The following is a 25,436-nucleotide window of genomic DNA, read 5'->3' as shown; positions in this document are numbered from 1 at the left end:
ACAGGTGTTGTCGTGTTGTTGCAGGGTATCAACAGCTGCATCGCTGTCTCTCGGCTGGCATTGACGGGTGGGTAATGAGGTTCTATAAGGGTTTTCTCTCAGAGAATTGACTGAGTTTGTTTGAGCTGCCGAAACTGATTTGAAACCGCCTGAACCTTAATCCTTTCGGTTACAAACCTTACAGTTATCAGCGCGAATCACAACAGCCAGACTTCAGAGATCTGGAGCGCTTGGGTGCATGGGATGGGTGCCTAATGAAAGAAAAGACTTTCAGTTGGCGAGGAGTCTGCTTTTGCTGCCCCGGCATGTTCAACTCTCTCCGGAATGGGGGGGGCGGCCAGGAAAACGACCAGGCCGCGAACGACGCCAACACTGCCCTGTACACGACGTTCGCAGTGTTCGGCATTTTTGGTGGTGGGATTTACAACCTCCTTCGGTTAGCGAGTATTTGGGCGGATTGCTATGGCCTGAAAGCTAGAATGCAAGCCTGTAAAAGGCCACTAGCCAGCAATCCAAAGCCATCGATCCCAGCTAGCTATTATAGAAAGAGCGGTACCAGGAAGCCAGCCCGCCGAAAGAGCTTTGCCCGGCCCTATACCCACCCAGGGATATAAGTCAAGCCATCAGTAAGCGCCTTAATAGATTCTCTGGGGTCCTAGAGGACAATCTGGGAGGAGTCATAGGCGGTTTCATTCCCTTTATATTGAGTTATCACAGCACGACCGGGTCCGTGAGCGACGGGACCTATATAGCCTTCATGTGCTTCATGGCCACTGGGGCTTTTCTGAGTTTGGCCTTGCTTCCACCCAATAAAGTGGTCAGGAGCGATGGCAGCAAGGCAAGCTATTCTTCAACTGGAAAATGCTACTGTTCGTCCCTGCTTCATGGGCCTGCAACTTCTTTTACACTTATCAATTCAATAATGTCAATGGAAAACTCTTTACGGTGAGGACTAGAGGGTTCAACAATGTGTTTTACTGGGGCGCACAGACGTTCGGATCTATGGCAATTGGGTATGTTCTTGATTCCAGCTTCCAGAGCAGGAAGAAAAAAGGGTTTCTGGGCTTGGCCATCGTTGCAGTGCTTAGGACTGCAGTATGGGGACTTCTTCTCACAAAACCATTCGCAGGTTTCGACAGACCATAGGAGGACGTGGGGATTCATTCGCTGTTCAAAGAATAGTAGAGAAAGCTCAGTTTCGCAGGGATGAATTCGTGAAGGACCTGGCTGACAGGCGGGCACCGGCGGGCGCACAGTGAAATCCCGCGGTAGGTATCGTGGGACAGGGTCAGAAAAGGCGTGAGGAAGGAAGCTGAGTGGGATTGAGATGGCGACCTAAACATGGAAGTGGGGGTTGAGGGGGCGGGAGCAGCCGGGACTGAGAGCTGGGTGGCAAATGCGGTTGAGAAGGAAGACTTAGCATTATAAGAAATTCGGAAGGTATTTTCATTGGACGATCAGCTTAGCTGATTTGACGGGGGTTAGGGTGATTCAGGGGATATCCTTAACATCTGTTGCGCCCTCACTGCTGATTTGACGGGGGTTAGGGTGATTCAGGGGATATCCTTAACATCTGTTGCGCCCTCACATAGACTGATTTGATGGGGGTTACCTGTCTTGTGTACACATTTCATTCCAGGTGACCTTGTGCATGTAGCGTCGGGCCTACGTGTAACGTAATTTTCTTGCTATATAATAAGATAATACATGATTTCGTTGTTACTTTGCGGCTTGTTATTTCGCTTCGGGTCCAGGTACTCTTTATGTTTTCATTCCTGAGCTTGTACAATATATTGTTATTTTCTCTGTGTTGCATTATATTTACCATTACATTATATAAGCCAGAGACAGACTGTGTACATCACATATTTCAAATGCTTATAGTTGTTGTGTACCCATATTTCAAATGCTTTATGTATCTCATACATTGAGAATCAGAGCTGCCATGGTGTATGAAAATTAATGCTTTTCCACATTACTGATAAGTGTTACCCTATCTATATTGTGCCTATTCTTGTTTAAAGTTTTTTGGATTTTACTGATACGGTTATAATCATCATAGGCTATCTTTACTCATCAACTATGGTTTCCATTTGTATAAATCTTAGGGAATTTATGTTTTATATATGGGTTTTAGATGTTTGTGGTCGCTCCCCTGTTTGCATGTTCTTATTTTCAAATATTTTTTGGTACACTCAATTTTATATTTTAGCTTGTGACACTGTCCACATGTTTCAACGTATGAATTATTTTCCTAAGCATTTTAAATGCTCCATCCCTGGAAATCACATTTCCTGGCAAATCGAGTTTAAATGCTGCAAACACGAATATCCTTAAACTGCCATGCTTTATCATAGGATGCCAGCTGAAACTAGCTGGCAACTTCACTCTTTCATGTATCTGTTCCAGTTTTAGATGGTGAGGACCAACTTTGTACCATCAATTGAGATGTTTTAGTATTTCAAATTTCTTTTGAATTCCTGTTACTTATTGAAGGCATGACATCTGTTCTGAAATTCTGTCTATGTTAGCTATTGTGAATATAGGAAAGCCATTGTGCATTTCAGTCTGTCTTCGTTTGCATAGAGAGGTCTCTCTATTACTCTGAATGCCACGTCCCGAGCAGAGTTACAATCTCAGTAACTCACTGTGCTTTACTATAAATACTGTTGTCACTAACCACTTTGGGCATGGTTATACTCTTAATCTTGCTATTTATGGAATGGAAATATACTTTTAAATTTAAACTAGGAAGATGTGCAGCTGTAACTTCAAACTTTCCTATTGAGCGAAATAGAAAGTGTTTTCAGTTTTCAGTTTTCTGTGTTGAGTTGAATTTGACACAGTGGCTTGACATACCTCCTTTGGTGTATGGACCGCATCACCCTGCAGGCATGACTGCTTTTTTTTCCATAGCTGGGTTCGAACCCAGTTCGTAGATATGTGATCAGTGCAACTGGCTGTTACTGGTTATGGCCTGTTGATTTCTTGCAAATTCATGTGCATCTGCTCTTGCATTGACACAAATTGCTCTTCCTTTTTCTCAAAAGCTTTTTTGGTTCTTTGAATCTCATCAAGCAAAGAACATCTTTCTGTTGCCAACTCTTGCCCTGCATTCTTCCACTGTTCTGTGTCTTATCTTGCATTTTCATTTGCTTTCAACAACGTATTGAGCATGAGATCTGCTTCCTTAATAGTCTGTTGGCTCTCCTCAAACTTCCTAAACACAACAGCAGCGTCACAAAAACATTGAACAGAGAAAGGAACTTCTTATATCCTTCTAATATCCCTTACTTAAGTGTTTACTAACTACCCGATACTACCCTATATCGGATTAATGAAGCACTTAGGCAAGGGACTCCAACTGCAGTAGTTTAAGTTCTTTTTCTCTATGATTTACCTCATCTTGCAAATGCTTAATCTCAGTAATAAGCGATTCAATTTTATGCCTTCCCTGCTTCTCAGCCTTCCTCAGTTCCTCTTTTTCATTTATTGTTCTTTCCATCTCCATCTCAGCTTCCTTTAAGCTTGCTAGAGCAGCTTCCATTTCTTTTCTTACAGATAAAATAGTTTCATCTTTCTCAAAGAGATTTTCTTTGAGATTTTGAGACTCCAATTTCATTCTCTGCAGTTCTGACTTGATATCTCCATTTTGATCTTCCTTCAAAGTAGACCGTGGAACAGCTCATGAAACTTGTGTAACTTGCTGATTTTGAAGAATTTCCACCTCTTTCTCCTTTTCAACAAGGGCAGTATGCAGAAGCTCAACCTTAGAAGAGAGACTCTCCCTTTCACTTCTCCAGTGTTCTTCGGAACATTCAAAATCATTAAGTAACAAAGACAGAGCATCCACTTTGTCCTCTATTGATTGTAGCTTCAGCTGAATTTCATTTAACATAGCATGCAAAGATGAGAGCTCATTTTCCTTATCAGAAATCTTACAATGAGCATCAGCTGACTCGAATGCATGCTAATTGTTTTTGTGCAATATAGAGTTCTTGTTCCTTTTCTGAACAAGTTGACAATGCCTGATCTGCTACAGCCATAAGTTGCTGCTTTTCTGATTCTACCCTGGCCTTGGTAACCTCAATTGCTTGCTAGGATACGATCATTTCATGGACCTTTTGATCTTTCTCTTTCAGCTCAAGATCTGCTTTCTGTAATTTGTCCCAAGCACATTTCAATGATGTCTCACTCTCTCTAAGTTGACACATAATCCTGTCATTTCTTTGTTGCATTTTCTTGGCCACAAGGATTGCATCTACAAAGGCAATGACCAATGGTCTTCTCTTTAACTGCTAGTGTCATCTCAGCAGCTTTCAGATTACTTTGTTCTAAAGCCAGTGCTAGCATGAGTTCATCTCTCTCTTCCTTGAATTTCAGTATCTGCTGCTTCAGAGAATCAATGTGCAATTTTTCTTCAAAATTTTCATTTTTCAAATCTTGAATAAAATTATCCTTCTGACTGCTCACCTCTGATGCTTTCTCGAAACCGACCACTGCTATTTTCTCTGCCAACAAAGACAGAGCATCCACTTTGTCCTCTATTGATTGTAGCTTCAGCTGAATTTCATTTAACATAGCATGCAAAGATGAGAGCTCATTTTCCTTATCAGAAATCTTACAATGAGCATCAGCTGACTCGAATGCATGCTAATTGTTTTTGTGCAATATAGAGTTCTTGTTCCTTTTCTGAATAAGTTGACAATGCCTGATCTGCTACAGCCATAAGTTGTTGCTTTTCTGATTCTACCCTGGCCTTGGTAACCTCAATTGCTTGCTAGGATACGATCATTTCATGGATTGCTTTTAGTTTGTTTGATTTGCCTTTCCAAGTTATGTGACATTGCATTTACTTGCATAATTAACAAAAACAAGGGCATTGGGTTGATATAGATCCCTCAATGGTCTAATTTGGTGCCCAAACTGCAAGACATATCAACTTCTCCTCTTAAGATCATGTTATTCTCCTCCAACTGAAATATGTTTCTGTTGGATTCATGTAGTTTTACATTAAGAGAATCAATCTATGTGTGTAGTGCCTGCAGCTTTCCTAATAGTGCCTCTACTTGGCAAGTATGCAAAACCAATGCAGCACTACCTTTTTCAGTCATAATGGACATAATTTCTTCAAGCCATGAATTTGGTGCTTTTAGGCATGTGAAAGATCTAATTTTAAGCTACCAATTTCTGTATTAATAGTCTCGAATTCCTCCTCAAGTCCTCTTATTGAGTGAGTGCAAAACATATAAGAAAGACATAACATTTGCTCGGACCGGACCCATAGTAGGATTGGATTAGACTAGGTATGTGTAATTCAACCGTAATAGATGTTGAGACTGAAACACAAATCTATGTCTATTGGAAACTGAACCAGAAATCGATGTCTATAGGATGGGGAGCAGAGTGGAAACGAAATACCAAGGTTTTTCTAGCGCATTAGAATCTATTAAATTCACACTACAAAGATCAGATTAATCAATGACATCGAAAGTTTGCTGAAAATCAGAACTTCTGTATGCCTAAGAACCCTTGTAGAATGACCCATTTGTCAAAGCAAAAAATTTGAACGAGAAAGTGGGTATATGGGATGGATGGTACGTAAAGGCCAAATAATACTGCACTGGACTGCTAGGTCAAATAATACTGCACTGGACTGCTAGGTGTAAGCAAGGGAGTTCACAATTTCATGCCCAATTTGATCTTAAGTACACAGGATAGTCAATCTTTGCAAAATTTTAAACTAGTGTGAACTTTATTGTTGCAGAATACTAATTTTGCCTAGCTACAGAACTGAGCAGACACCTTCCGCAAGATATCAAGGCCAGTACCGTCCAATGCTCTGCTCATTTATCCAAGCTTGGCCTTTTCCCACGGTGCTTAAAACCAATCCTAATGTATCTTCGCCGGCTGGTGCATGAGACATGGCCTGTATAACAGATAAATTTAGACTCTGTATAAATAAACGTCAGGGAAATCTTTATCTTACTGAATTTTTCCTATGCATGTATAACCAGAAATATGTTGCTGATACGAAATGTAGTGATCAGTAGCTTATACCTGTTAGAGGCTATCTTTGAGGAATCGCTACATCTTTCATCCAATCAGTAGTGTTATCTCCACTATGTGGAGATTCATTGATTCACCTTTCAATCCAACCTGCATGCATAAAGTATAAAGAAACAAATTGCATGTATTAGGCATGATGAAACCAAAGATGAGATTATTCTCCAGAGAATTTATGATAGATATTTAGATTCAGCAACTTTCAGATTACTTTGTTCTAAAGCCAGTGCTAGCATGAGTTCATCTCTCTCTTCCTTGGATTTCAGTATCTGCTGCTTCAGAGAATCAATGTGCAATCTTGCTTCAAAATTTTCATTTTTCAAATCTTGAATAAAATTATCCTTCTGACTGCTCACCTCTGCTGCTTTCTCGAAACCGACCACTGCTCTTTTCTCTGCCAACAAAGACAGAGCATCCACTTTGTCCTCTGTTGATTGTAGCTTCAGCTGAATTTCATTTAACATAGCATGCAAAGATGAGAGCTCATTTTCCTTATCAGAAATCTTACAATGAGCATCGGCTGACTCGAATGCATGCTAATTGTTTTTGTGCAATATAGAGTTCTTGTTCCTTTTCTGAACAAGTTGACAATGCCTGATCTCCTACAGCCATAAGTTGCTGCTTTTCTGATTCTACCCTGGCCTTGGTAACCTCAATTGCTCTTTCTTCCTTGAATTTCAGTATCTGTTGCTTCAGAGAATCAATGTGCAATCTTGCTTCAAAATTTTCATTTTTCAAATCTTGAATAAAATTATCCTTCTGACTGCTCACCTCTGATGCTTTCTCGAAACCAACCACCGCTCTTTTCTCTGCCGCTGATGCAGTAGCTTAGGAAAATAAGTGATTTTCTTTTGTCTTAAATGCCAGGATAAGAAAGAGAAACAATATACTTGTAACAATTTGGTGTGGCTTGCTCCATTGCATCAAAATCTTCGAACCAATGTCAAATTTGATGGTACTAGTGACATTACATTGCTTTTAGTTTGTTTGATTTGCCTTTCCAAGTTATGTGACATTGCATTTACTTGCATAATTAGCAAAAACAAGGGCATTGGGTTGATATAGATCCCTCAATGGATTGCAAGCAACAATAGCTATAGGAATCTGTGTAACCCCCCCTTTGATTACCAGTAGACAAAACATTCAAAGTTTCATTTATTGGCAGTTCTTCAAGCAGTGTGTTCTAATTTGGTGCCCAAACTGCAAGACATATCAACTTCTCCTCTTAAGATCATGTTATTCTCCTCCAACTGAAATATGTTTCTGTTGGATTCATGTAGTTTTACATTAAGAGAATCAATCTCTGTGTGTAGTGCCTGCAGCTTTCCTAATAGTGCCTCTACTTGGAAAGTATGCAAAACCAATGCAGCAGTACCTTTTTCAGTCATAATGGACATAATTTCTTCAAGCCATGAATTTGGTGCTTTTAGGCATGTGAAAGATCTAATTGCTTCCTTAATAGTGTGTTGGCTCTCCTCAAACTTCCTAAACACAACTCAGTAGTGTTATCTCCACTGTGTGGAGTTCTAAGGCCCAGTAAGTCATCCCAAGGCCATTGAAATATTTTTCATTTGTTTAGATTTCAAGAAAGTAGAACCCAGTTGCTGCAGAATCTCAATAAGAGAACGAGAAAGCACCTATCCCTTCTTAATTATCTTAAAAAGTAGTAACAGGCAATCAGATGTTGTTGTAACATTGGTCAGTTACCTACTAATGGAAAATTAGTATGACCCTAAATACTATAGCATAATTTCACCTCTGGTTTCTTGCAAATTCATGTGCATCTGCTCTTGCATTGACACAAATTGCTCTTCCTTTTTCTCAAAAGCTTTTTTGGTTCTTTGAATCTCATCAAGCAAAGAACATCTTTCTGTTGCCAACTCTTGCCCTGCATTCTCCCACTATTCTGTGTCATATCTTGCATTTTCATTTGCTTTCAACAACGTATTGAGCATGAGATCTGCTTCCTTAATAGCCTGTTGGCTCTCCTCAAACTTCCTAAACACAACAGCGTTCCCATTTTGCCTCAAGGGTTTGATAGAGGTGTGCACATTTGTTGATAAACATTGCTTTCGTTCTGCATTATAGGCATATGAACTCAGTTCCCTGAAACGAGTTCTCAATTTCATAGTGAGGTAGATTTACTATGTTAATTTGAGCCTGGAATTTGATGTTCCGATTGCCTGCCTGCAAATCAAGTCATAAATTGTGGGCATATAGCTACAGATCTCTATATTACAGGTTAAGGTGGATGTCAAAATCAATCAGTTTGGCAAATTTCTTCTAATGACATCAATCTCCATATATTGTTATCTTCTAAATCCATGGGTAGTTTGTAATAGGAGCTCAGAATATATCCCAGAATCGAAAGAGCTGCCATGTTTTCTTCATTGTTCAAAGCCCTTGGTTGAGTGGTTATGAGCAACTTTATTGTTATCCATAGCTTCAATAAACATAGTCACATTCCTTGCACATGCGAGTTCATAAGGCCCACTGCCATGCAGGATGTACCTTAGTGTGTGAAACTGTGGTTTTAATTTCTAAGTGATTTCTAATGATATGGTTTCTCTCTTTGGCGGAGTCTTAAGAAGTGTCAATGCAAGCATAGGCTGGCAAATGTCCTTCAAACTTCCAAAATATCTTATATTCTGAGTTCATTATCCATAGATGAGATCTGTAGCTAGGGACAAAATGGTGTTTGTTGTGTTTGTGTGTATCTTTGTATGCTGATTGGTATTCAGATCTTATGTATTATTAAGCTCATATACACAAATGGATGTATGTATTCTTCTTTGTGCATAAGCATATGCCTATTTGTTGCGTTCTTTATTCCTTCTATATATGTCCTATACCCCCTCACAAGTGATTTGTTTGCGGCAGCGGCAGTTTGTCCTCAAGTAGTTGCATCATATAATGATCCAAATTCATGTGCATCTGCTCTTGCATTGACACAAATTGCTCTTCCTTTTTCTGAAAAGCTTTTTTGGTTCTTTGAATCTCATCAAGCAAAGAACATATTTATGTTTCCAACTCTTGTCCTGCATTCTTCCACTGTTCTGTGTCTTATCTTGCATTTTCATTTGCTTTCAACAACGTATTGAGCATGAGATTTGCTTCCTTAATAGTCTGTTGGCTCTCCTCAAACTTCCTAAACACAACAACAGCCTCACAAAAACATTGAACAGAGAAAGGAACTTCTTATATCCTTCTAATATCCCTTACTTAAGTGTTTACTAACTACCCGATACTACCCTATATCGGATTAATGAAGCACTTAGGCAAGGGACTCCAACTGCAGTAGTTTAAGTTCTCTTTCTCTATGATTTACCTGATCTTGCAAATGCTTAATCTCAGTAATAAGGGATTCAATTTTATGCCTTCCCTGCTTCTCAGCCTTCCTCAGTTCCTCTTTTTCATTTATTGTTCTTTCCATCTCCATCTCAGCTTCCTTTAAGCTTGCTAGAGCAGCTTCCATTTCTTTTCTTACAGATAAAATAGTTTCATCTTTCTCAAAGAGATTTTCTTTGAGATTTTGAGACTCCAATTTCATTCTCTCCAGTTCTGACTTGATATCTCCATTTTGATCTTCCTTCAAAGTAGACCGTGGAACAGCTTCTGAAACTTGTGTAACTTGCTGATTTTGAAGAATTTCCACCTCTTTCTCCTTTTCAACAAGGGCAGTATGCAGAAGCTCAACCTTAGAAGAGAGACTCTCCCTTTCACTTCTCCAGTGTTCTTCAGAACATTCAAAATCATTAAGTAACAAAGACAGAGCATCCACTTTGTCCTCTGTTGATTGTAGCTTCAGCTGAATTTCATTTAACATAGCATGCAAAGATGAGAGCTCATTTTCCTTATCAGAAATCTTACAATGAGCATCAGCTGACTCGAATGCATGCTAATCGTTTTTGTGCAATATAGAGTTCTTGTTCCTTTTCTGAACAAGTTGACAATGCCTGATCTTCTGCTTTCTGTAATTTGTCCCAAGCACATTTCAATGACAAAATAGTGTTTGTTGTGTTTGTGTGTATCTTTATATGCTGATTGGTATTCAGATCTTATAATGATCCAAATAATACAACTCTCTCCCTCTGTTTTTGTTTTTCTTTATACGCTTTCATTTTTTTAAAGGAATTCCTCACAAGTGATTTGTTTGCGGCCCTCAAGTAGTTGCATCATATAATGATCCAAATAATACAACTCTGTCCCTCTGTTTTTGTTTTTCTTTATACACTTTCATTTTTTTAAAGGAATTCCTCACAAGTGATTTGTTTGCGGCAGCGGCAGTTTGTCCTCAAATAGTTGCATCATATAATGATCCAAATAATACAACTGTGTGCCTCTATTTTTGTTTTTCTTTATACGCTTTCATTTTTTTAAAGGAATTTATCACTTGATATTCTTATTCTACATGTCTTTCCGACGTCTTAAGTCCACTGTGACAGATGAAATGCTGAGATAATTATTTGGCCACTTTGGAGAACTTGTGCATGTCAAAATACCAGGGGCAAACACTGGGGACTTGCAGAGGGATTACTTTGCTGATGCAGTAGCTTAGCGAAATAAGTAATTTTCTTTTGTCTTAAATGCCAGCATAAGAAAGAGAAACAATATACCTGTAACAATTTGGTGTGGCTTGCTTCGTTGCATCAAAGGCTTTGAACCAGTGTCAAATTTGATTGTACTAGTGACATTACATTGCTTTTAGTTTGTTTGATTTGCGGCATTGGGTTGATTGGCAGTCATATTTCGAACTTCAGTATCAGACCTGCGCAGTGGATGCTACCTAACATAAGGAGTCTCCATAGCTCAGCAGACATTTGCGGTCCCAAAGGTGCGCACAATCACTTCTTGTTCTATAATCATTTTCATTGTTTCAACTTGTTATTATGATTCTCTGGTTGTAACTGCATTGCATCAGTAAACATAATATTGCATCGAACACTTAGTCGTCATCATGTCTTCTATGTCTAATAAACACAAGTTGCAATTAGTATTGCAAAAGCACCACTTATTTCGTGTGGACAATTTATCATATCTAATTGGAGACTACCTATTCGATAGTTTAGAACTTTCGCTAGATTTACGATACACATCAGTGGAGCTAAGGAAAGGAACAATAGAATATTTTAGAGCATGTCTCAAAAAACAAGATACTGAGGCAATTTTGTCTTATGAACATGAACTGCATGAAGCCTCACTTAAAGAAATGCATAACATTAGCAACCATGAAGTCTATTTAGACAAAATGGCTAAATCTGCCTCAAACAATATACCCCTAGCATCTAGAGGTCTGTGGGGAGATATTTTCTGCGTCCATTGGCTGTCAAACTGGTTGAAAATTCCAATTAGGCTTTGGTTCAAAACAAAGATGCGAGTGTATTTGCACTTCAATTCAAGTATTACAACAAATACTTGTGACATACTGTTCCATGACGAGGACTCTTTGAATGGGCACTTCGAGCCTTTGGTTCATAGGCAGCCTACAATCCGTTGTACCTTCCAACAACAAGCCGATACCTCAAAGAACAATATCGAACCACAGCCTGAGACAAAATGTCAATCAATCAAAGCTAAATTACACGCACCTTGTCACTTAAACAAGCATGTGCTTAAAGACATTGCTCAAAAGAATCAGAAAAGGCAAAACATAGGCATTCAATACAACAGAAGTACAATGGAACAACAAGTAGTTCTAGACAACACAGAAGATGTTTGTGACACACCTATGTCTGATAAACACAAGTTGCAATTGGTATTGCAAAGGCATGACTTATTTCGTGTGGACGATTTCTCATATCAAATTGGAGACTGTTTATTCGATAGTTTAGAACTTTTGCTAGATTTCCGATACACATCAGTGGAGCTAAGGAAAGGAACAATATAATATTTTAGAAACTGTCTCAAAAAACAAGATAGTCAGGCAATTTGGTCTTATGAACATGAACTGCATGAAGCCTCACTGAAAGAAATGCATAACATTAGAAACCGTGAAATCTATTTAGACAAAATGGCTAAATCTGCCTCAAACAATATACCCCTAGCATTTAGAGGTCTATGGGGAGATATTTTCTGCATCCATTGGCTGTCAAACTGGTTGAAAATTCCAATTAGGGTTTGGTCCAAAACAAAGATGAGACTGTATTTGCACTTCAATTCAGGTATTACAACAAATACTTGTGACATACTGTTCCATGACGATGATCCTTTGAATGGGCACTTCGAGCCTTTGGTTCATAGGCAGCCTACAATTGTACGTACCTTCCAACAACAAGCCGATACCTCAAAGAACAATATTGAACCACAACCTAAGACAAAATGTCAACCAATTGAAGCTAAATTCAAACCACCTTGTCACTTAAACAAGCATGTGCTTAAGGACATTGCTCAGGAAAATCCAGCATTAAATATAACAGAAGTACAATGGAACAACAAGTAATTCTAAACAACACAGAAGATATTTGTGACGCACCGCACAAAAAAGATGTTAGTGACACACGGGGGTTCCGATCACTTAGAAACTTGAAAGAACATATTAGAACCAACAGACAAACAGAAATTGTAACTTGTTGTCGACCAGACAAACAATCAAAAAGTCTATCTTTGCGTTTGCTTAAAGGCATCATTCGGGAGAAATTGAAAACACAGAAAATAAGACTTGTCTTCAACACAACAATAATGAAACAAGAAATAGTCATAGAAAACATGGACTACAGCCCATCTACAGGAAGATCAAGGAACCAAGTAAAATTCGAGACACTGAGATTTCGATCACTTAGAAACTTGAAAAAACAAATTAGAAACAACGCACAAACGGGAATTGTAATCCCTTGCTCATTAGGCAAAGAGACAAAAAGCTTATCTTTGCATTTGCTTAAAGGCATTATCCGGACAAAATCGAAAACGGAGAAAATAAGACTTGCATTCAACACAACAACAATGAAATAAGAAATAGTCATAGAAAACATGGACTACAATCGATTTGCAACAACATCAAAGGATCGTTCAGCACAATCAAAGAAATCAGGAGAATCCGACCTCTCGATTCAATCAAGATCAATGAACAAATTACCAGAATTATCAGAGTTTGATCAAATATATCAAAGACAAGTAAGTGACACACCTATTTTCAATTGTTCATCATGTGAAACAACTTTTTTCAAAAGAGACATCTGCTTTGTGAAACAAGAATGTCAAGCAAAACGAAATAAGATTAGGAAACTATCAACCAGTTTCGAGAATGTTAAATCTCGTGTTGAAAATTGCTACATTTGTAAACATTGCAAAAAAGCAATTAAACATGAAACAATTGCTAAATATGCAGTCCCTGAACACATAAGAAGAAATAATGGCACTAGAACACTGAGAGACCTCACTGAACTAGAGGAAAGACTAGTCGCATTAAGATTGCCCTTCTTGCAAATAAAAGAAATGGGCCATCGACATAAGAAGTCGCAACTGGGCTTAACTGGAGGAGTCATCAATGTCCCCACTAACATTTCCAGAATCCAATCTGCATTGCCTCGAACTATAAAAGACACTGACACGGTTGCCGTTGTTCTCAAAAAGAGTTTAAGATTCAAAAGTGCTTATGCATTTGGTCGAGTTCGAGTTCACAAAGTGATGAAAGCATTAAAACAATTATGCAAAAGGATGCTTTACAAGCTCGAGAACGCTACCATAAATGACAATTGGAAAGAGGCATTCCTACAGAACCAAGAAGCTTATGAAAGTTCAAGTGACGCTAAAGATAGCGAAGACGATAACCAAGACAACAATGAACCAACGACAAAAACATTGGTCCATGGATTCATTGATGCACACACCGTCCATGACCTTGTAAATAAACAAATTAACATTGCACCTGCTGCTGGATACATGCCATTAGGAATCTTCAAAGATAAGTACTCAGAAGAAATGAGTTTCCCATCTCTTTTCTATGGCAAAAAACGCCCAGCTGACATCTCCAAAAAGTTTACATATCAAAAGATTTGCCACTGGGAAGTGCTGCATAAAAGCCACGATTTTGCTTATCATACTACAAACCCGTTCTATAAAGCAATTCGCATTATCATAAATCAGGTGTTGAATACAATGTGGATTAGAATTAGAAAAGGGCAGTTGAAAGGTAGAAAACTAGTTGCAAAAGACGTTAAGTCAAAACCAAACCTAGATCGTATTTTAAATTCTGACATTGGGTACATGGACCTAAAAACAATTCGTACCTCACCGGACTACCACCAGCAAATACAGAACAAACTCTATGCAATGATACGACAACTAGGGCCGCCCACTTTCTTTGTTTCGTTTAGCAATGCGGAGCATCTTTGGGATCCTTTAATGCATGCATTGAGACACATAAAACAAAACACTAGAAGACCAAACACAGGTGAACTTGATGAAAATGAACCTAGCTCATTAATAAGAAACGACCCTGTTACTTGTGTACGTTACTATAGATCTAGGAGGGATGCATTACATCAATTGATATCTCATGATCACAAGTATTATGGAGAGCTCACTGACCACTTCTATGTAGCTGAATTCCAAAACCGGGGCAGTGAACATGAACATGGCTTACTATGGATAAAATCTGCACCAATCTATGGTCAAAATACAAATATTGAAGTCGAAGAATTCGTTGACAATTACTTGTCAACTAATTCACTGTTACTTGCAAGTGAACTTAGAGTTCTACAGCACCATTGTCACACAAAAAGTTGTAGGAAGCGTGCAAATTCTAATTGCAGATTTAATTTCCCAGTACCGCCAATGAAAGTAACAAAAATACTTGAGCCTCTTGAATTCGATAGTGATAAAACAAAAGCACATGCAAAGCTAATCTTCGAAGCAATAAACAACACAAGATACAGTGAGAATGATACATTTGATAGCTTTTTAGCCAACCTTGGACTAGCACACAATGAATACATACATGCTATCCAATGTACACTAAAGCGAACAACACTCTTATTGCAAAGGAACCCAGTTGACACTTGGACAAACAACTTCGCTAAACATATTCCAGGAATTTGGATTGCAAACACTGATTCCCAATTTGTACTTGATTCATATGCAGCTGCAATGTATTGCAGTTCTTATATGACAAAAGAAGATAAAACACTCACAAGAACATTTAAAAACATACGCGACAATCATGTGAAAACAAAATCTGATATCCTAGATACCATTAGATCTTTAGGGAAAGCTTTGGTCAACTTGCAACAAATGTCTGCACAACAAGCAGTGCATATTGTGTTATCGCTCCCACTAAACTCCAGTTCACGGAAATGTGTATTTATTAACACATCTCCTGTCAATGATCGTCCATTTGTTCTTAAAAGACAAAAAGATCTGCAGAAGGAAGCAGATGACTCAGAAGACATAATGTGCCCATCAATTACTGACTACTATGCTCTCCGACCTACTGCTATTGAACATGTCTGCTTAGCAGAATTTGCATCTAGCTATACAAAGAAAGGACAAGAATGCAGAAAATCAAGTAGACCATGTGTCATTCGATCTGTTAGATATAACAAATACAAGGACATTGAAAATCACTGTAGAGAGCAATTGATGTTATACTATCCTTATCGAGGAAGTGAAACTGCAATTAAGCAACATCACACAAGTTGGCAAGCTGCATATGTTGCGGTCGAAGAAATAGTCAAGCAAAATGAACAGAAGTTCAAATTTGCTACAACAACTACATGGGGTGACATAGATGACGCAATGCACACAGTAGAAACAGAAACTGGAGAAATATTTGACATAGATAGTTTGAAATCAAATGAAACAGAAACTATAACATTTAACAAATCGATAGATGACAAATATGAAAACTACGACTTCCAAAATGACTTGGGACATTTGCAAGATAGCAAAAAGTTTGCTTTACCATCTACAAGGCCATATGAAATCGTGAAACAACCACGTATACTTGAAGACGTAGAGTAATATGAATTAATGCGACAATTAAACACCGAACAAGCAAGCATAGTTACTGATGTTATAACAAGGAAATTGTACAGACCAGACGAGCTAATCTACCTGTTATTAACAGGAGGTGCAGGAACAGGCAAGACACACACAGCCAAGGAAATCTTCCAATCCTTAGTACGCATACACAATGTGGCATTGCCTTATAACCCATCACAACTAATAGGAATAATCGTTGCATACACGGGCAAAGCTGCCTTCAATGCTGGTGGTGTCACATTGCATTCTGCATTCTATTTGCCCTTTAACAAAGCAGATTGCCCCTCACTAAACAATGAAAAATTGGACACATTATCAAAGCATTTCCAACAATTGTGTGTCCTCCTCATAGATGAGGCATCGCTCGTTGGTGCAACAACACTATATCAAATTGATAAGCGCCTGCGACAAATCTTACACACACCAACTTCATACTTTGGAAATGTTGACACGATATTCTCCGGCGATCTTTACCAGGCAAACCCAGTCAGAGACTCCCTGATCTTTGAAAACCCAAAAATCAACAAAAACACAATTCCATATGACTTCTGGCCAGAGAAAATAAAATGTTATCAACTGCACACATCCATGCGCAAAAAAGACCCATTGTTCACTGATGTACTAAATAGGATGAGATTAAACATGCAAACAGATGAAGATATTGCTTATGTAAACAACAACTGCTATAGGGTCCCACCTTCAAGCCCAGTTTTCCCACACATTTTCTATCGCAACAAAGATGTCCATATTCACAATGTGAAAATGCTTTCCCTAACAAAGGGGGAACAAATAATGCTCGTTGCAATTGACAACTACGAGCTTCCTGGGTCGAGTTATTTTGCTTTTGATAAAACAATCTCACTGCCATCAACAATTACAGTTAAACAGAACATGTTAGTTGAACTATATGCAGGAAATTACAATACAAACGATGGATTAGTAAATGGTGCTGAAGGGATTTTCAAATCCTATTCATCTAATAACAACATGCTTGACATTGTCTGGATAGATTTTTCAGACCCAAAAATTGGGAAACAACAAAGAAGCAACTTCAAACAACTATACGACATAAACATAATGCCAAATTGGACACCAATCTTTCGAATAGCAAAATCGCTAGCAATGTCTCGGAACAAATTACAAATTACAATTCGAAAACAATTTTCAATCCAATTAGCCTGTGCCCGGACAATACACCGGACACAAGGGTTGACATTGGATCAACTTGCATTTGACCCAACTGGTGTCACAAAACATGGTCTAGTCTACATTGCATTATCACGTGTTCGAACTATTGACTCACTATACTTGATTAACAAATTGACACAACAAAACTTCCATGTCAAAAACAAAATAATCAATGAGATGGCATGGCTAGAAACAACTGGTGCATGGAAACTAGAATTTGCAAAGAAGAAACCTGTTAACAAGGATGTTTTATCGATTGCAAGCCTGAACACACGTAGTCTATGTGCACATCTTAGTGACGTTATTCATCACAATGACTTAATGGACAACATGATTCTATGTTTTCAAGAAACTCATTTGTACACTCCACCAGTAGTCAAAGAATTCTTATCATTCAATTTTGCGGCTGCACATTCTACACATGGAGTTCTTACTTGCGTAAACAAAAAAATACCTATTAGAGCAAGAAAGACATTTTGCAAGAAAAAAACAGAGCTAAGCCTAATTGACATGTACTTCCAACGACCAATTTGTTTAATGAACATTTATGCAGCACCATTTGAACAATTGTCCACAATAATGCAAATAATTCAGGAAGCGAAGTCGCAAACTACATATACTGACTGTGTTTTTTTAGTTGTTGGTGATTTGAACATTGACATACAACAAGAAATAGCTCGTAGCAAACTCTTTGTACAATTTATGGAAATGGAAAACTTACATGAAATAACAAGCAAACTATCTCCGCGCCGAAACACAGTAATAGACCATATCCGGACAACTTTGCCTATGAAACAGTGTGAGATAAATGTAACATGGGCTTATTGGTCTGATCACAGCATATTCTATGCGCTATTACAGCTCTAATGACCCTTGGAACAAATCAATAACCAATTTGCTAAACTTCATATTCAAGGAAACTTCATATTTCCCTGTTCAAACAAATGCTGTGTTGTTCAAACAAATGTTGTGTTATCCGAGCAATATCAATCTCCAATGGCGATACTGAAAGTCTATTTCTTGTAGCTCCCTTGCAACACTCTGCGTTAACTGATCTAGGTATGTAACGACACATAGAATAACGTTATTCACAGATTTATTATTACATGGAACACATTTTTCTTGTAGACCTAATAGAATACATATTTATTATTACATGGAACAAGTTTTGCTTCTAGACCTAATAGCTTGTACTCGTGTTGTACAGATAACTAATAAGAAAACACAACACGAAGAAGTAACTCCTCCAGAGCCTTGCTGCCTTTCAGATCAGAGACTGGTAAACAGATAATTAATATGAAAAGACAACACGAAGAAGTACCTGCTCCAGAGACATGCTCCCTCTCAGAGACTTGTGACGTCTCAGAAACTGCTAAAAAGTAACTAAAAAACCTTCAAATCTATTGTTACAAGTTTTGTAGTACAAACACAATGTTAATTCAGATTCTTCAATATTGTTCTACAGGCAGAAACAGGAGAGTACATCAAGTTTTGTAGTACAAACATAATGTTAATTTAGATTCTTTAATATTGTTCTACAGGCAGAAACAGGAAAGTACATCTGAGATAGCAGCCAAGCATCAATTATGCAAAACAATCACAATACAAGAGTTAAAAAGGCTGAAAATGGGCACAACTTTTCACGGCCAGGTTCTGGTAATATACAAAACACTGGTGGACGAAGCCCACGGAATTGAATTGTTACGTGTTGACCTAGTGGACAGCAGAGGGCATATGACAATTACGCTAAATGTGCAACACAACCTGATTCCTGCTACTAAAGCGAAACTTGTAGTGGGCCAGGGAATCTGTATTACAGATTTCAAGGTCTCTGCCAAGACAGTTTACGACCATGGAGACTGTCTGTGTATACTTGTTTTGCATGGGAAGACCATCTTGGAACCAATTCCACCTATCTGTACGGAATACAGATTTGTTCCCACGACGACTATTAACCAGCTCACCAGCACAACAGCTGCGTTTGCAATCGGCACAGTTGCCGGCCTTGTAACAACAACGAAAGAAATAGCTGGTCAATATGTCCTAACTATCAAGGACGGCCCAGCTCAAAAAGACAAAGCCACGGTATATACAAATTCAACCATTTATTCTTTTTAACATTTAAATCATCTATACATTTTAAGTAACCATTTACTTAAAAGCAATTACATTTAACACTAGTACATTTTGCAACGTAGGTGCATCTTTTTAGTACATTTAAGCCAATTTTCAAATCAATCCAACAACAAATTTTGAAACAAGAAGCACCAATGGTGTTGTTTCGAAATGTTGCCCGAGGCAGAGAACGTGGGTCGTTACGCACTTGCAAATCTACATTCATTACAGCCGTTACTTCAGACAGGGTACTTGCAGACCTGAGAAAACTACCTGCCTCAACAACAAAGGTCCTCTCATACTCCACAAAATATATATTATAAATCTTTATTTCCTGTTCTCCTAAATTACGCACGTTCATTTAACATCCTTTTAGCATTTTTATTACAATATCTAACGCTAGGCTTGTACTGAAACATGGACCAGGTTAAAGGAATGCTGACTATAGCAGACATACACGCAGAACCCTTTGTTATAATCTGTAACAATTGCTCTCTGCCCGCCGATACATTTGGAACATTTATCATGGACCAACTTAATTGTTCTACATGCAAACAACTAACTATATATCGACGCAGTTTGCAATTGAATTGCACAATCCAAACAGAGGGAAATGTTCAATACAAATGCATCCTAAAGGACAGTTTACTGCTTGAACTGTGTCCATCCTTAACAGGACTGACGTATGAAAAATATCTCGAAGATGTTGGCGACATTACATACAGTTTGCGAGATTTCCATGTACACAGCAGCTTCCTGTTGGATAGTTCGGATGTCATTGTCCGGACAGATTGACACATTTTATCCTCTGTAGGATGTGACTTTCTCTAGTCTACGAGTTCATATTTGCTGGAAGCTTGGAATACCATCTTCATAGTATTGTTATATCTGTCTTTATTATTATTTGAACATAAGAACTCTTCCTCTCGGCATTTTAGTTTCTGTTGGGCTGAAAATAAACAACTCTGATGAATGTTTTGATGGTTCGGATTACCATCTTCATGCCACTGTTATACCTGTAGTTACTCTTCCTTTGGGCATTTATTTTCTACTGGAATGAAAAGAAAGAAAGCTCCTTATTGTTTAACGGCAGAAGTTTGTCATGCCATTGGCAACTCAATGTTTTGAACTCTTGTATCAGTTGAATTGACTTAATATCCACTTGAAACATTTTTTGTACTACTGTCTGATCTGAATGACTATGCTCACTGCTTTCTATCAAATATTTTGCAGAGACCTGAATGAAGGCTATGAATTTCAATTAGACTAGCAAAGAGTTCCTGCTACCCAAAAACTACTCATGTCTCTTGCTTTTTAGTGTGCATATGCATGCAATTTTATCAATGGTTTCTAAGATGCTATGTTGACGTGATGTAGGTGGAACATTTGCTCTATATTCTGAGATTTTTGTGGGGGCGCAAATGTTTGAACTTTGGCCAAATATTGCTTTTGATACAACAGTATGTTACGTGAACAATTTGTTCCGTATGCTTGGCTGGATGCATGACACTTTAACTGATTGTGAGTCTGATGTTCTAAACTGTTACATGGTTTGTCAGATGCATAACTAAACACACTTACAATTTTTTTGCGGTGCCTAATCTCAACACTTGTATTTAAATTTTGTGGACTGGTTTTCTGTTTAGGTACAAGAGACAACAACTGTACACTGTGGTTTCTATAGTGAACGTGGATGCTTTGATATTGATCTTGAAGATAAAAGATTTATGAACAATTGTAAAGCTGTTGTGTCAACCTGCACATTTGGTGGAGGAGATGATCTTTACCAACCTATTGGCATGTTACAAACATCATTAAAAAAGGTTTGTATTTATAACTCTCAAGTTATACTAATTTGCTATTAAATCAGAGTAGTTCTGATTTAAGTGGATGAAATTCAGGTGTGCTATGTAGCATTTTGGGATGAAATCACATTGTTGGAACAAGAAGCAGAAGGGAAGAAACTTCGTGAGAGTCGCACAATTGGAGTATGGCGTATCATTGTTGTTCACAATCTGCCTTTCTGGCTGGATGCATGACACTTTAACTGATTGTGAGTCTGATGTTCTAAACTGTTACATGGTTTGTCATATGCATAACTAAACAAAGAAAGCTCCTTATTGTTTAACGACAGAAGTTTGTCATGCCATTGGCAACTCAATGTTTTGAACTCTTGTATCAGTTGAATTAACTTAATATCCACTTGAAACATTTTTTGTACTACTGTCTGATCTGAATGACTATGCTCACTGCTTTCTATCAAATATTTTGCAGAGGCCTGAATGAAGGCTATGAATTTCAATTAGACTAGCAAAGAGTTCCTGCTACCCAAAAACTACTCATGTCTCTTGCTTTTTAGTGTGCATATGCATGCAATTTTATCAACGGTTTCTAAGATGCTATGTTGACGTGATGTAGGTGGAACATTTACTCTATATTCTGAGATTTTTGTGGGGGCCCAAATGTTTGAAATTTGGCCAAATATTGCTTGAGTCTGATGTTCTAAACTATTACATGGTTTGTCAGATGCATAACTAAACACACTTACAATTTTTTTGCGGTGCCTAATCTCAACACTTGTATTTAAATTTTGTGGACTGGTTTTCTGTTTAGGTACAAGAGACAACAACTGTACACTGTGGTTTCTATAGTGAACGTGGATGCTTTGATATTGATCTTGAAGATAAAAGATTTATGAACAATTGTAAAGCTGTTGTGTCAACCTGCACATTTGGTGGAGGAGATGATCTTTACCAACCTATTGGCATGTTACAAACATCATTAAAAAAGGTTTGTATCTATAACTCTCAAGTTATACTGATTTGCTATTAAATTAGAGTAGTTCTGATTTAAGTGGATGAAATTCAGGTGTGCTATGTAGCATTTTGGGATGAAATCACATTGTTGGAACAAGAAGCAGAAGGGAGGAAACTTCATGAGAGTCGCACGATTGGAGTATGGCGTATCATTGTTGTTCACAATCTGCCTTTCTGGCTGGATGCATGACACTTTAACTGATTGTGAGTCTGATGTTCTAAACTGTTACATGGTTTGTCATATGCATAACTAAACACAATTACAATTTTTTTGCGGTGCCTAATCTCAACACTTGTATTTAAATTTTGTGGACTGGTTTTCTGTTTAGGTACAAGAGACAACAACTGTACACTGTGGTTTCTATAGTGAACGTGGATGCTTTGATATAGATCTTGAAGATAAAAGATTTATGAACAATTATAAAGTTGTTGTGTCAACCTGCAGATTTGGTGGAGGAGATGATCCTTACCAACCTATTGGCATGTTACAAACATCATTAAAAAAGGTTTGTATTTATAACTCTCAAGTTATTCTGATTTGCTATTACGGATCCAATATCCCCTGCCAACTGTATGGCTTCCAGATCAAACCCCATGAACAAGGGAGCAATCCAGGCACACAAATTTATTATCATGATTGTACTTGATTAAATAATCTTGAAGCTACCCTGCTTCTCAACTTGCTAAGAAAACTGCAATATACACTACTGAACCATTGCTTATCGCTTATTGTATCGTAGCTTGTCTTATGCTATCTCTTATTCGCTATGTCTCTGTCAACCGTGTTGTGTGGAGTCCACATGGCAATTTGTTTGGTAAGAAGTTACATGTTGAAAGCTACATTGTTTTTGCACATGCAGTTAAATTGATTTGTGTTTTTAATCTTTTGCACTGGGGCTGCAGGCAGCACTTGTTAAGGAACTGAGTGTATCTGTCAACCGTGTTGTGTGGAGTCCACATGGCAATTTGTTTGGTAAGAAGTTACATGTTGAAAGCTGTTGCACAAACATTGTGTCTTTTCCATATTTACATTGTTTTTGCACATGCAGGGCATTGTTTTTGCACATGCAGTTAAATTGATTTGTGTTTTTAATCTTTTGCACTGGGGCTGCAGGCGGCACTTGTTAAGGAACCGAGTGTATCTGTCAACCGTGTTGTGTGGAGTCCACATGGCAATTTGTTTGGTAAGAAGTTACATGTTTGCACATGCAGGACATGAAACCTGTTGCTTAATGAGTATACTTACTTATGCTTACAGATCATATTTAATCTACCGCCACAGACTCAAAGGCGCACCTAATTTCGCATTTACTACTGCCGCCACATCCATCATTCCATATGCCATTTACTCCCGATGTCAGATTGATATGCCCATCATTAAATACTGATCATATTTAATCTACCGCCACAAACTCAAAGGGGCACCTAATTTCGCATTTACTACTGCCGCCACATTCATCATTCCATATGCCATTTGCTCCCCATGTTAGATCGATATGCCCATCATTAAATACTGGCCTGATCCAATCTGATCTTCAAGATTATTTTTGCACCTAGATATTGACATAGATCTCCTGTCGCACCCAATCTACCACCAAGATTGCCCGATGTTAGATACATCACTTCTGCCGCCAAATACATCATTCCATATGCCATTCGCTCCCCATGTCTTATCGACCACTTAATTGCACCTCAAGTATTTTAGCTCCATTCACACTTAAAACCACCTTACAAACACATTGAACTTTTGTATAAATTGGCCTCCTCTGCACCTGGATATTCACATACACCTCCCCGCTTCACATAACATGGAATCCATTAGCATAAGCCAACTTACTGAACTCACAGCATTGTTTCTCTTAGCACTTATTCTCATGACTCTTCTGATTATTGACATCGCAAAAGTCGAAAGACAAAGAAAAAAGAAACCAAAAAAAAATTAACATCTCTTTTGCATTATCTTACGCATTGTCTTATTTCCCCGCTTCCTTCTCTGTTACAGGTGTACGACGGATGCTTCAAATATGCATTTGGGTCCGCCATGGTGCTGCACCTCGCATTTTTTATGCGTCTATCGTCTCTGCTCGACTGCAGACAACATGTACCTCTCGGCCTACAGTGAATGTCTGTGTCTTAATAACTTCATAAGTTAGATAAGAACAAACTTGCCCATCTGTACTCATCCTTGAATGCCTGTGGCTCTCCATGAGCAGCAGCAACTCCCCTATCTTTACCAGGGATAACGGCTAGTGAATCAGTTCAACTACAATGCGAAATAGTTTTGTCATTAAGGCTTTGCCTACCCGTTGCTCTTAGCTATTTTTATTAAGAAAAGCAACTCGATCCAGCAAAAATCAATGTCAGTTTGCTATCACTGAAACAATAGCAACTCGATGCAGCAAAAATCAATGTCAGTTTGCTATCACTGAAACAATATATTCATTTGTGAGTCAATGTTCTATATGTGAATGCTTACCATGTATGATTTATATCTCTGATTTCAACCATGCTTTTGTTAATGGGTGACATTGGGTTATTTATTGCTTCCCGATTGTTGTTTCTCATTGGCTTTGGGTTATGATCTAATTGTGAAATGTTAGCAAGTTTAAATTAAAACTTCTGGTATACAGAAGCTGCATTTTGCTCTTAGCTCTTGCTACCACTTCTTAAAAACTGAAGCCTACGACAGCCCATGTCCAAAGATTTCTTTGCGGAGCTACATATCTTAGAAGTTGCATTTCGTACTATGTTTTCTGAAAGTGAAACAGTTGCATTTCGTACTATGTTTTCTGAAAGTGAAACTTGATAAGTCAAACCCCATTACATTATGTTCTTCAAATAAGGCAGAAATTGCATTTCGTACTCATGGTTGCACATGCTTCCTTGAACAACATGAAATTGGCAATAACAAAACCATGATTTTGCTGCTGGTCAATCTCTGAACGAACATAGTATAAAGGACCCTTGTAGAGGCTTGCCAAGTACACGAAGAACTATGTGCAGGGACTAGATGCTTCGCAGCCTACCTTGTTTTCCTAGGGAGCAAACTGAAAATAATATAATGAAACAAGAGCCTCTAAGAGAAAACCAAAAGCAAAGAAAATGGTCGACAAGAGAAAAGGGCGAACAACACAGTGCTGGATCCATTAGCTCCTTTTTTCTTTTGTTGTTAAATATTAGAGTAATTTTTTTGTTTTTTATTTCTTCTAAAACATGAAGTAAACAAATACATGAAACACATTCCAATTATGCAATTGCAATTCCTTTTCGGGA

At 38.1% G+C, this 25,436-nt stretch overlaps 1 protein-coding gene and 1 long non-coding RNA gene across 2 annotated transcripts; both read left to right on the top strand.

Moving 5' to 3' along the window:
- On the top strand, positions 1–24,487 carry LOC149183710 (uncharacterized). Its single transcript, XR_016257200.1, has 3 exons — positions 1–1,754; positions 10,809–10,900; positions 24,166–24,487. It is a non-coding gene; the product is annotated as an uncharacterized LOC149183710 (long non-coding RNA).
- LOC149183711 (uncharacterized) lies at positions 18,780–23,137 on the top strand. The gene is made up of 9 exons (XM_089417224.1): positions 18,780–19,317; positions 19,431–19,637; positions 19,774–20,868; positions 20,994–21,170; positions 21,249–21,400; positions 21,961–22,137; positions 22,216–22,367; positions 22,493–22,669; positions 23,067–23,137. Exons 1-3 carry the CDS (start codon positions 18,859–18,861, stop codon positions 20,140–20,142), a joined length of 1,035 nt encoding a protein of 344 aa, XP_089273350.1. The 5' UTR covers positions 18,780–18,858; the 3' UTR covers positions 20,143–20,868; positions 20,994–21,170; positions 21,249–21,400; positions 21,961–22,137; positions 22,216–22,367; positions 22,493–22,669; positions 23,067–23,137.
- Positions 24,488–25,436: the final 949 nt, after the last annotated feature.

Source organism: Pinus tabuliformis, chromosome 3_2, assembly GCF_031772625.1.
Source record: "Pinus tabuliformis cultivar Carrire ecotype Pingquan chromosome 3_2, CPIR1, whole genome shotgun sequence".
NCBI lineage: Eukaryota > Viridiplantae > Streptophyta > Pinopsida > Pinales > Pinaceae > Pinus > Pinus tabuliformis.
This window is presented reverse-complemented; position numbering and strand designations above follow the sequence as displayed.